Source organism: Oryzias latipes, chromosome 5 (assembly GCF_002234675.1).
Source record: "Oryzias latipes chromosome 5, ASM223467v1".
NCBI classification, from domain to species: Eukaryota; Metazoa; Chordata; class Actinopteri; order Beloniformes; family Adrianichthyidae; genus Oryzias; species Oryzias latipes.
In genome coordinates this window covers 25097927-25110291 of record NC_019863.2, presented here as the reverse complement: position 1 = coordinate 25110291, position 12365 = coordinate 25097927, and the positions used below count along the sequence as shown (strand labels likewise).

Here is a 12365-nt window from a genome sequence, read left to right as displayed (position 1 = left end):
ATAATAATAATAATAATAACAATCCAAAACTGCAATCAGACTTCTAAAGGTTATAAAAAGACTTATAACGCACCGCGCGCAATTATAAAGCTACACAAAAGCAAGAAACTTAATTTTAATATATCATCGTTCTAGCTAAATAAGTAATTTTACTTATTGTTTTTATTGTTCAAAAATGTTAAACATGTTGGAGGTTTCGAACAAAAACTTTTGGGAAATTCATTTGAGTTTTTTCCGTTATGACTGGAAGCTCTGTGAGTTTAAAATGTCAGTCAGTTCCCCCTCAAATGGTTGTCGGTATGATAAAATTGTGTTTTTCTTTCTTCTTCTTTTTAAATTATTGGATTTTTCATCTTGAGACACGCATCTCTTGTGTTCAGATTTGCGTGCTGATGCGCCACTGAGTCGCAAAACAGGAAAAGGCTGAAGCTAAAAAGTCTTTTTCAGTCAGAGGACATCCAAAGAAAAATTAAATTCATATATTTTCATCTCTGTTGAATCATTAAAATGTTTTTTCCTCCATAAATTCGATTGACTTTGACCTGCATCTTTACCAGCTGGCTCAGCTCGAGTCAGGCCGGCTGCCATGCGCGCGCGCGCACACACACGGGAGGATCATTTTTAAAGACCGACACATTTTACAGCAAGAAGCAGGAGCCCATCCCTCTGAGCTGTCACAACTCAAAAGTCATCAAGTCTACGCTTCAGTGAGCTGATGCTGAATGCAGAGAAATGAAAAAAGGTGTAAAAAGCAAACATGCAGAAGAATTTTCTTCTCTTTCACCGTTTCAGAGCAAAGCTGCAGGCTGATCTTCAAACTCTCTGTAAATCCAAACCGAAGGCAGAACCTCCTCCTCTCTTCTCCTCCAAAACCATCAGAACCAGAAAAGCTAAACATCGCTCTAGATCAGAACTTCCCTGAACCGAGGAGCACCCACTTTCTCTACCAGGCGGCAAAAACATCTGGGCACATGTGACCTTCAGTGAACAACAGGAGTAGTGAAAATATATTTAATAATTAAGTTGCATATTACACAAAAGAGGAATGCATGAACAGATAAGGCTGGAGGAGGGACAGACCTGCTGCAGCAGTCTTTTCCTCAAAAGTCCATCGTGACAGGCACGCAGGTGCTTCTGCTCCCTGCAAGGGCCTGCAGCTCTTTAAGGAGGGGCGCTCGCTTCAATTTGTCCACACATGCCGAGTGTCCCACATGTCCCAGAATTGTGGGAAAAGGAGGGGGGTCACTCCTCCTGAGTGTTCTCCTGGGAGCTGGAGGCCTCAGATTGACGGTCCGTCTCTGCTGCAGACCGGTCCTGCTCTGAAAGCTGCTCACTGCTGGGGATGGAGTTCTTCTTTGGACGACCTTTGGGCTTTGTGGGGGATTCCAGACCCCCACCTTGCAGAACCTGAGGGATGCATGAGTGTGAGTGTAAATTTAACTTTCCTTTTTAATTTAATTTAATTTTTTGTAACATAAACCATTTTTAAAGGTGAAAACAAGCTTGTTTTAATCTGATGTGACCTCCTGGCCTGGAGGTATTGTCCAAATGTGTACAAATAAATAAAAATAACTTCAGGTTCAATTTAAATTTTCATTTGTCAAAATATTTGTAGCGTGTGAGATGGTAGCTGAAGTCACACTCACCATTTTCTTCCACTTCATCCTTCTGTTCTGGTACCAGGTCTTCACCTGCAGCTGACTGAGGCCCAGAGACTCCGCCAGGTCTATCCTGGGGTGGTGGTGGTGGTGGGAGGGGGGCAGAACAGCAGACCATCATTCACGAACAAAGCAGAAAACAATTTGTATTTCAGGCAAATCCAAAGTAAAAACGATCAAACGACTTTATAATCTGAGCTTCAATGTTTGACGTTAGCATCTTGATTTTTTAATATGCTGCAAATCGATTGAAAAGCTATCAAAATAAGATTATTGTTTAAGTAACATTTTTTTAAAGTTTACCCTACTGTCAAAATATTTTTGTTTAAATTAATAAATTGTATTTATTTATTTATTTATTTATTTATTTGCTTGTTTATTTGTTTGTTTGTGCATTTATTTTCAAAAGAGTAAAAAAATAAAGAAAGAATAGACTGTCCTAGCAGCAGTGAGTTAACAGTTATGCAGAATGGTTGTTTTTCTTATTGCATGCAGAAAGGAACCTCTGCGCTCCACGCGGGACTCACCTGTCGGGCGTGGACAGGTACTTCTGCTTCTCGAAGCGCTTCTCCAGACCCATCAGCTGCAGCTCCGTGAACACAGTGCGGCTCCGGCGGCCCTTCTTGCTCTTGCTGCCGCCGTCGTGCTCCAGCTTCCCGCGCAGGTGCAGGTCCAGCGGGAGGTGGTGCGACGCGACCTGCAGGCCCGGCCCGGCGGACAGAAGCGGCGAGCCGAGCGGGGAGCAGGACAGCGGAGACACGGGGAACTTCAGGAGGCCGGCCTGGTCCGCTTTCAGCACTGATCCCAGAAGACACAGACACGCAGGCGTGAAGGAGGACTCATGCGGCACGGAGACACGCAATAATGTCGGGAAAACTTGCGAACTAAGACAATAAGTCAGACTTCAACAGCTTTAGGGTTTTAGCAATAACATTTGATCCCACGAGTAGCCCAACTTAGATCATGTCACCCCTTCAAGCAAAGTCATACCATAAAAAAATCATTCTAAGACCCTGCTCCATGTTCATTTAACGTTTTATCCTGTTGTTTAGTTTTTCAAATTTAGAATTAGTGTTTTAGGGCCTATGTGAATTCTTCTGTATGTCTTATTTTTATGGTATTGACATTTGGACCTCGACTCTGTTATTCTATTCTATTCTATTCTATTCTATTCTTTCCCGTTTTCCCCTAAATATTAGGAGCGATTTCAGCCTCCGTGGAGCTTTGATTTAACCCCAGAAACTCAAAGTTTGAACCGAAACTTTGGACGTTTTGATATTTACAGTCAGTGACGATATTATTATTTATACCAGTCTCCAGGCTGCAGATACTGGAATGGACGCCTTTAAGCCCTTAAATTCTTGAACTTTTAAGTTTATAATTTATGTTTTGACATTTGGACTATGAATCTGTCATTAAAATTCTATTATATTCTATCCATTAACAATTTAAATGAAAATGAAAAGCAGCCCTTAAGCTGCAGCTGACCTCAAAACGCGTTTTGAAGAATTTAAACTAAAGGTCAGAATACACAAAAAACTCAATTAAGTAGACATGAAGCAAGACTTATGAATTATAAGTCACCGTTTCATTCTTGATTTAAATGTTTTTCCCCTCAAAAAATGTAATATAAATTCCTCAGACAAATGCGTAAAGTTTCAAAAGTTTATTTTAGCTGAACTCTACACACTAAAAACTCCAGAGTTAAAAATAACCTCAGACTTGGTTTGTTCTTAACTCAACTCTGAGGTTAAAAAGGGACTACGTTTTTTCTGGGTTATTAACTCAGGAAAAAAATAACTTGGACTTAACACTTGGATTTAAACGAAGCCACTATAACCCCCAAATTCTTTATGCTTTCAAGTTAGCCCAAAGATGTATCCTAACAGGACTAATCTAAGAAATGGGTTGAAGAGAAAAAAACCACGTGTTTTGAGAGTGAAAGAGACCCGCAGATACGCTGCGCGTGCTGCGGCCTCCGCACTGACCCGCAGAGTTCACGCAGAAGAATGGAATCGGACCTGCAGCAGAAAGATGGAACCGCTGAACCCAGAGCTTCTTCGTGTCTTTTTTTTTCTCCAGAAGTAGCAGCTCAGAGTTCTTCATTGGTAAAATAAAACTAAACTGTCAATTCATCCTAAATAATATCCAACCAATGTATCTGTTAATATAAGTTAAGAAAACCATTTTATAGCTGGTTTAATTATATATGTCCAAATGCATTTTGAAAGTCACTTTGAATAAATGAAGTTTTCAAATTTTTAAATCAATGTTTTGTGTTTCATTGACTAGTAATAATTAATGCAAATGTTGCATTTATTTCACCACTTATTATTATTATTATTATTATTATTATTATTATTACTACTATTATTATTATTATTATTATTAATTGTTATTATTATTATTATTGCTCCCTCCCCTCACCGAGCTGGCTGTGAAAGGGCCGCGCGGACAGCAGGGCCTGCACCCCGAACTTGAGGAGCTCCCCGGCCGGGACGGGCGCTTTGTGCTCCGGGTGTTCGGTGAGGATCTCCTCGATCATGAAGCTCCGGTACCGGTGAGTTCTGAGGTCCGGGTGGACGTCCGGAGGGTAGAACCGCGCCGACATGTCCAGAGGATGCTGCATGGTGACGGACACGAAGGGGAGCTCCTCAGCGGCACGAGCCGCAGGTCATGTCCCGCGCGGGTGTCCGTGCGAGCAGCGGCGCCTCTCTGCCAGGGTCACTAATGTCCAGATCCCGCTCTCCCGGAACAAATACGTCCAAAATCCAAGAATCCCAGCGCGTGCATGCCCACTCGGGGTCTTCGTGTGCGACGGGAGGATGAGAAGCGCGGCTCGTCTCTGCAGACTGAGACGGAGGCGAGAACGACGTCCGCTGACTGGGTCCAAAAGAGGCTCCGCCCACTTCCAGGCTTTTCGCAGCAACGAGATGCACCCGGAGGCACGCGCGCGCGCTCAATGGAAATCAGTTAAAACACCCAAAATGTTCCTGCAGAACAGAATCTTGAAACCACTCACGCAAACTTTCTACATCATCTTGAAATCACGTGACCGTGTCCACGCCCAGAGTTGAACTCTAGCGCGCAGGTCTGCTCATCACTGAGTTCAGCAGCAGCATTCAAAGCAAATATAAAGATTTTCGTGACTTTTCCCACTTGATCCTGCCCCGCGTGGGATAAAAATAATCTTTATTTTTTTTTTTACGTTACGTCTGTTGTTGCATGAATCTACTGCATCAATCTCAGAGATGACGTGCTTTGACTCTAAAACAAACATTTGGAAAATGTAATCCTAATCTGGATGAATTAGGTCGAAAAACAAAAAATCATACGTCAAAAAGAAAATGTTTGATTTCTCAAGATGATCTCTTATTTATCTATTTATTTATTTAATTTAGTTTAAACCCCCCCCCCTCTCTCTATATTTACATATATACACATAGATAGGTGGTGGCTATCTTCCACTTCTTCCACTTTCGGCTTTTCCCATCAGGGGTCGCCACAGCGAACAAGTCGCATGGTAAATTTGGCAATGTTTTACGCCGGATGCCCTTCCTGACGCAACCTTCTCAAACCGGGCTTGGAACCGGCACAGAGGTAGAGAAGGGAACAGGGAGCAGCCCGGAGTCGAACCCTGGTTTCACGGACGGAAGGCGCCGCAAACCAGCACGAGCTAAACCGGCTCCGGCTCCGGCTCCGGTGATAGGTGGTGGCTATATCAACTAGAAATAACTGTCTAGAACGTAGACTGAAAACAGTTTTGACACTGGGAAAAGGAGAGAAAAAAGTAAATAAAATTTACACAAAAGCATGAATGTTTTTTTATCTGCAGGAAGCTGACTTTTATTACATTCGTGATGGATTTTTAAAATCCAAAATCACGACAATCTATTTTTCCCCAAGTGTGAACTCCTAACTCAGGATAACTGCACGTTTTTTGAGGCGCATGCGCTTTACAGTCCCTGGACCCATCCCTGCAAAGAGACTAGGCTGGAGTATTAGGAACAAAGTTGGAGCTCTACTAAAAACAGAATCTCTTAAATCTAAGATAAAAGAGTGTTTTCACAGTTTACAGCAGCCTACCGCGTTACTTTACGCACTTCTGACTGCTGAGCTGAACAAAGCGGGTCACAGCAGCTGAGGCTGAACCTCCTCAGAGGCCGACCTGCTCTGGGTTTGGATTCTGAAGCGTTAGCAGAAGAACACAACGGAAAATCCACAAAATGCGTTATGTAATTATTAAATTTGAAAGCATCCGTGCACTTGTTTTTTATTTTAATGGATAATCATAAGATTTATTTCAAACGATTTAATATTTTGATATATCTTTCAGGTGCATGAACTCTTTTCACTTTTATATTAAAACTGCTGAACTCATTCAGCTCCACTGCTGTGAAATGACTGTGCTTTGTGTGTTTGTTGAATAATTTATAAAAACTCGTTTTATAAATTATATTTTTGTAAAAAGAACAAACAAAACTCAGCTGCTTGAATATATAAATTAATACATTTTCTCTTCCCTACTGCTTTTTGAATAGAAAGTCTTAACAGCCGCGGAGCTTGGGTGGCTAAAGGAGCGATTTTCTGTCTGCCAAATTGCTCATGGAAGAAAGTTAAAGCCGCTGGAAGGTGGTAAAATCCAATGAGTTTTAAAATTCATTGGTGAATTCCCGCGCATCATGTTTGCTGACACCAGCGGGCAGTGTCTCCCTCTGGTGGTCATTCCGCATACAGCCGAAAAAAGGGGATATACGACTTACCCTCTATCTGCTCATATATTTGTCTATAATATTCTACATAAGGATATTTTCTCTTTTTTCAACAATCAACATTTCATAGTAATTAATTTGATATTTAATCATTTTTGTTCATCCATTTTGTTTTGTAAGAGCAGTTTCTCTTCAAGTTTGATAGGTAATTGTTTAATGTCAGAACATTGATTTTATTGGTTGTATTAATTCTGCACACTGACACACATTTCTTAACCCTTGTGCTATCCTATGACCCCACCCTTACATTGACGTGTTCTCCCTACAATGACAAAGGTGGAAAAAGGTGAAAAGGATTTCAAGTAATCCATGGATCAGTGAAAATCACAAATCATTGGAGAAAAAAGGTTCTTGTGGGTCTAGATGAACCAACTCCCAATGTTAAAGTGCCTAGCATACCACAAGGGTCAATGGTTCAAAAATACTGTTTCCTCTCAGAGAGCAATCTCCATGGCTTTGTGTAACTAGTTTCTGAATATTATGAGGTAAAACATTACTACTAGCTTGAGGAATTTTACAGTATAAAAATAAACTGAATCAAATTTCTTTTTAGTAATTTGGAGGTTAGAAATAACATGTTGGAATGGTCAAAGTATCCAACATTATGAATAGTTTTCATAGAACGTTTTTGCAGATTGAAGAGGGACTGTAGCCTACTGGTGGCCACAGGTGGATTTCCATGTAGAGGTGCACTTAAGCGTTCCTCAAAACATAACGTTGAAAAGATTCTTCCTCTGCTTTCAATTTTCATTTAGGTGGTCCATCAGTGACTTCCCCAGGCCAACCAGCAGTAGAAAACACACCATATGACATCTTCAAACCAATTTGGTCTCCATTAGTCAATATGTGCATGTTAAATGCTAATTCTTCATTTTAATTTATCGTGGGCTAAAATGACATCATGACAACGACATCAAGTGATGTCATAATAGGGTGTGGTTGCATCCTGAAACCACACCTCAGTTATGACATCAAGTGATGTCATAATCATGTGAAGTGATGTGATTTCAGGATGCAATCTTAATGTAAAATGACACGTGACTACATCATCACTTATTGTCATGACGCCATGATAACAAGTGATGATGAAGTAACGCATCATTTTACATTAAATCTTTACTCTGGAAAAGTTTACATATATGACTGAAACTTCAACCAGACTTGGATATTTCACTTTTAAGATAGCGCACGGCTTCAAAATGGAAAGTAACAGAAAGCCTGCAAGGAAAGAAGTGAGGGCTGGTAAAAGCATGCCGGGGGCCGTTAAGAAAAAGCCTGAACCCCGGGTGAAACAGACAGAAGGAGAGAAAAACTCAGGAATGAAAAGTGAAACAGAAAGGGAGAAGACTTTGGAAATGGGATGTGAAACAGATCCATCACAAAGTGACCGTTCAGTGCAGCTGCTGGAAAAGCACAAAAAATTGTGCAATGAGGTATGCCAGCAGATGGTCATGGAGAATCTGGACATTTACACAAAGCACATTGGCAAAATAGGTGAAGAAAATGGCAGGCTCCAACTAAGGAATGAAGAACTCGAGGCAAAATACAATGAGTGTCTTCAAACTTGTGAAAGATTGAAGGAAGGCCTTCCAGATTTACAAAGAGATGCATTTAAACTTCGAGCGGAGACAAGAAATCTGGAAGAGCAATTAAGTGAAATGAAACTGAACTGCACAAAAGAAGTCGAAAACATTAGTTGTATCATGACGAAACAAGTGGAAAACCTGCAGACACAGTTTGAAAATGCTCTTTTAGAAGTGATAGATGAGAAAGATAAGGAGATCAATGACAGTCAAGCTGAATACGCTGAAAAGGTTGTAACTCTTAACAAAAGTTTTCAGACGGAAAAACTTGCACTGAGAAAGAAAAATAAGGAGCAAGAAGTGGTCATAAAGAATTTGAAAAATTTAGTTGCAAAGAAAGATCGAGACTTCTCTGAATTGCAAAAGGAAGCTTCCAGAAGACTTGCTGAAAAGGATCAATGCAACAATGAATGGTCTGAGGAGAACGAGGAGTTGACTTTGGAAATTGCAAAGTTAAAAGATAAGATTTCCAAATTAGAGCAACCCACAAAGGTTGAAGTGGCTCTAAAGGACCAGGAGATTTTACGTTTGAATGAACTTCTCAGCCAACAAGAAAAAAATATTCGGTCTTTACAGCAAGAAAAAATGAAGCTCCAAACAGAAAATTTTGCCAGCAACGCTTACAGAATGTTTTTAGAGTTAAGGATCTCTAAACAAGCTAAAAGGATATCAAACAATGACTCTAAGCATGCACAGGATTTAGAAGAGCATGAAAAAAACAAAGCGTTTTTGGCAACTAAAATACAGGATTTGGAAGAACAATTGAAAACACTTGCGGATATAAACGACAAATTGGATCTCCGCTTGTCAGAAGCAAAGTCAACGGAAGGGGACATGCTTTCCAAGTTTCAAAACCTGGAAGGGATGTTGCAAAACTGCCTGCAAGACATCAACAAATGCAGCAAATATGATTTCCAAGACTCTGCATTTCAACTTCATTTCAACAAAATTATAGAAACCTACTCAAACAAAGACAAGTACAATGGAACCTTGTTGAAAACAGAATATGAAAAGGAAATGAAAGCAATGAAAAATGAATACGACAAGGTTTCTGAGGAGCTTGCAGTTTTGAGGGCCAAAGTTGAGAAATTTGAGTACTTGTTCAGAGACGCGTGCAACTGGTCTGTAACTCAAGACAATCAAATGAGGACACTAGTTGGCATGTGGAGGGACAAGTACGAGACGGTCAAAGGAGAGCTGCAAAGTACAAAGGTTTTGTGTAAAGTTAATCACACTGATGAGGTAAAACCAAAAGTACAGTGTTGGCAGAAGAAGGACAAAGTTAAAAAGACTTCTCAGGTTGTTCCTTCTCTGGTTGAGCCTTCTCGGGTTGGGCCTTCTCAGGTTGGTCCTTCTCGGGTTGGTCCTTCTCGGGTTGGTCCTTCTCGGGTTGGGCATTCTCAGGTTGGTCCTTCTCGGGTTGGGCCTTCTCAGGTTGGTCCTTCTCGGGTTGGTCCTTCTCGGGTTGAGCCTTCTCGGGTTGAGCCTTCTCAGGTTGGTCCTTCTCGGGTTGGGCCTTCTCGGGTTGGGCCTTCTCGGGTTGGTCCTTCTCAGGTTGTTCCTTCTCAGGTTGAGCCTCCTTCGGTTGGGCCTTCTTGTATTGGCCATTCTCGGCTTGAGTCTTCTCGGGTTCAGCCTTCTCAGGTTAAGCTTTCTCGGGTTGAACCTTATCAGCCCTGGCCTTCTCGGGTCTGGCCAAAACGGACCGGGCCTTCTAAAGTCGATCCTTCTCGTGTTGAGCCTTCTCGGGTTGGGCCTTCTCGGGTTGGACCCTCTCGGGTTGGGCCTTCTCGGGTTGAGCTTTCTCAGGAAGACGCTTTTCAGCCTACTCCTTCTGTAAGGGCACGTCCCTGGAACTGTTTTAGCAAATTATGGAAAGCCAAACCCTTCAAGAGTATAAGCCCATTTACTAATGAAGAGCTATCCACTGAAAAAGACTCAGAAGGCAGTGGGACGTCAGCCACAGGGAACATTGGTAAAAAGGAAGACAGCAAAAAATCTAAAAGAGTCTTCCAAAAGAAGGAGGTTTATTTTTAGTTTAGGTTAGACGGGATTCTTAGAATAATAGTAGGAAGTTAAACGGGGCATAGGATAAAAGGGGGTTAGATAAGGGAGCAGTGGTCAACACTGTCTCCTCACAGAAGCATGGTCTTGTGTTCCAAAAGAAGGAACAGCAGTTGGGGGTTGGGGTTATTAGTTACATAGTGCTAGTAGGAACATGGTTTTTTATTTTATTTATTTTTTTGAGTGGGGGGATTATTAGCTACATAGTAGGAATATTGTAATTGTAGTTAAATTTCATTTCTAATGGCCCTTTAGTGTTAAAAGAAACCCCCCACCCCCCAACTGACTGCAGGGTGGGGGGAAATAACGTGGTCCTTTTATATGGAGTTAATTCAGTCTCAATAATCAGAAATGCACACAACCTGTTTTACAAATGCACACGCTCCGATTCACAAATGTCATTTTATGCAAACGTGAAAAATAAATTCGGAAATACACACCCTGTGTTTCACAAACACACAGATTGTGTTTCACACATGCACACTAAATGTTTTACAAATGCACAATAAGTGTTTCTCACAAATGTGCACAGTGTTTTTCACAAAAACATTTTAGAAATTCACAGTAAATGTATCAGAAATGCACAGTAAGTCCTTCACAAACATGATTTTTAGGTACACATGTGATGTGAACTCACAGATCATTCCAATTGCAGAATGTGCATTCAAAATCCCGTTCTCGTTTGTGAATCTCCCCGTGTGTGTGAGAGATTTTTCTACGGTGAATATTGAGACTCATCTGACGGAGCAGGTAAACTAATGTCACCATTGGCTAGTGAATCTGTCAATCAAACTCATCGGCAAAGCAGGCGGGTTCGCTTTTAGCCAATCGAATGGCCCCTTACACTCCTCACTTTCAAAGTGACGAGGGAGGGAGCTGTTCAGCACAGCAGTTGAAAGGACGCGGGCGGCAAACATGGCGGAGAGGTCTTCTGAACGGGATCAGTCTCAGCCCGTAAGTAATGCATTTATTTGATCATTCCCTCGTTGTACGTCCTGTAATGTTATTGAATACTAAGTTGAAGCGGTCTCCTTTGCCAAGTGACATGTGTGAATGCTTTATGAACACTTCAGCCGAGTCGTTTGCAGAGTACCCCCACCGCAAATTAGCTTAGCTTTGTTTTGCTTAGCCTGTGCAAGTTGTGTCTGCCTGTGAGTGTGAGTGAAGTTCAAGCCGGTGTCGGTTCAAGCTAGCGTCTATAGCCAATGATCTGTAGGTTCTTAACATGATTCAGATAGAACTAAGGGGAAAACATGCCGGATTTACAGCAGCAAAGAAAGTTTAATAAAAAGTATTGATTTGGAGACGGGGATTTTTTTTAAACACTGATGCTATGCTAACTAGCTAGTTGTTCCGTGTGCTGCCTTTATGTAAACGCGAAATTATGTAATCCATGTTTGTTGTGTTTTTATTTATTCTCTAGGAATTACTGAAGCCTGACAGCGTGACAATCTTTTGTTCCCCGTGCCATCAGGCAATACAACTCTCTGGCAGGGCATCTTACAAGTAATTTCTTTTAATTTTACCCACTGATTTTCCAATTATTTACCTTTTTTTATCAATCTTTTTATTTTGTGATATTTCTATTTGTAATGCATGTGTGTTTATGTCTTTTTTTAAGATGGCCATTTTTTAAAAATTTTCTCAGGGATTATTAAATACCCTTCTATTCTATTCTATTTCATATTTTATCATCCTATTGTATTACTGTTTTACCTGTCAATTGGGAATTTAGCATTTTTGCCCCTGTAAATATCTGTCAGTTGAAAGTATTTGTACTTGTATTCCATGTATCCTGTACCTGAAGATAGCAGACAACAACTGTGCAGACACCCACTTGGCCTTCTTCAGTGACGCTGTGAACGTTTATGGCTTTCCTCTGAGGTATTCATGTTATTCATAAAGAAATATTTTATTCACATATCAGGCAGTATAAGTACTTGGTTATTTGTACAAAAATAAAATAACTTTTTTTAGACTCCTCTCTGAAAACAAAGGCAACTCTAAAACTCTTTCCCCTCATGAATAACATTTTACCCCCCCTTAACAGTCTCTCTCACCTCATTTTTTCCCCAGTGATACATGTAACCCACTCCTGCAATTTATCTAACCTAGAAATTCTACTTATTGGCAACATACATAAGAACATTACATTTTAAACTGATGTGTACCGTATTGGCGATGCATTTGTAATTATGTGTTTGAGACATGATTTTCATGTTATTGTCAGGGTGAGAGGAGATCACGGAGGAGAAAATGTGGGCATAGCCGAGTTAATGCTCACAGTA

The 12365-nt window shown here is 40.9% G+C and overlaps 1 protein-coding gene across 1 annotated transcript; it reads right to left on the bottom strand.

Moving 5' to 3' along the window:
* Window positions 1-340: 340 nt before the first annotated feature.
* barx1 (BARX homeobox 1) lies at window positions 341-4679 on the bottom strand. Its single transcript, XM_023955134.1, has 4 exons — window positions 4086-4679; window positions 2186-2456; window positions 1647-1731; window positions 341-1407 (listed from the first exon to the last, which is right to left on the bottom strand). The coding sequence occupies exons 1-4, from the start codon at window positions 4285-4287 to the stop codon at window positions 1243-1245; spliced, it is 723 nt and encodes a 240-aa protein (XP_023810902.1). The 5' UTR covers window positions 4288-4679; the 3' UTR covers window positions 341-1242.
* Between the last annotated feature and the right edge of the window lie 7686 nt (window positions 4680-12365).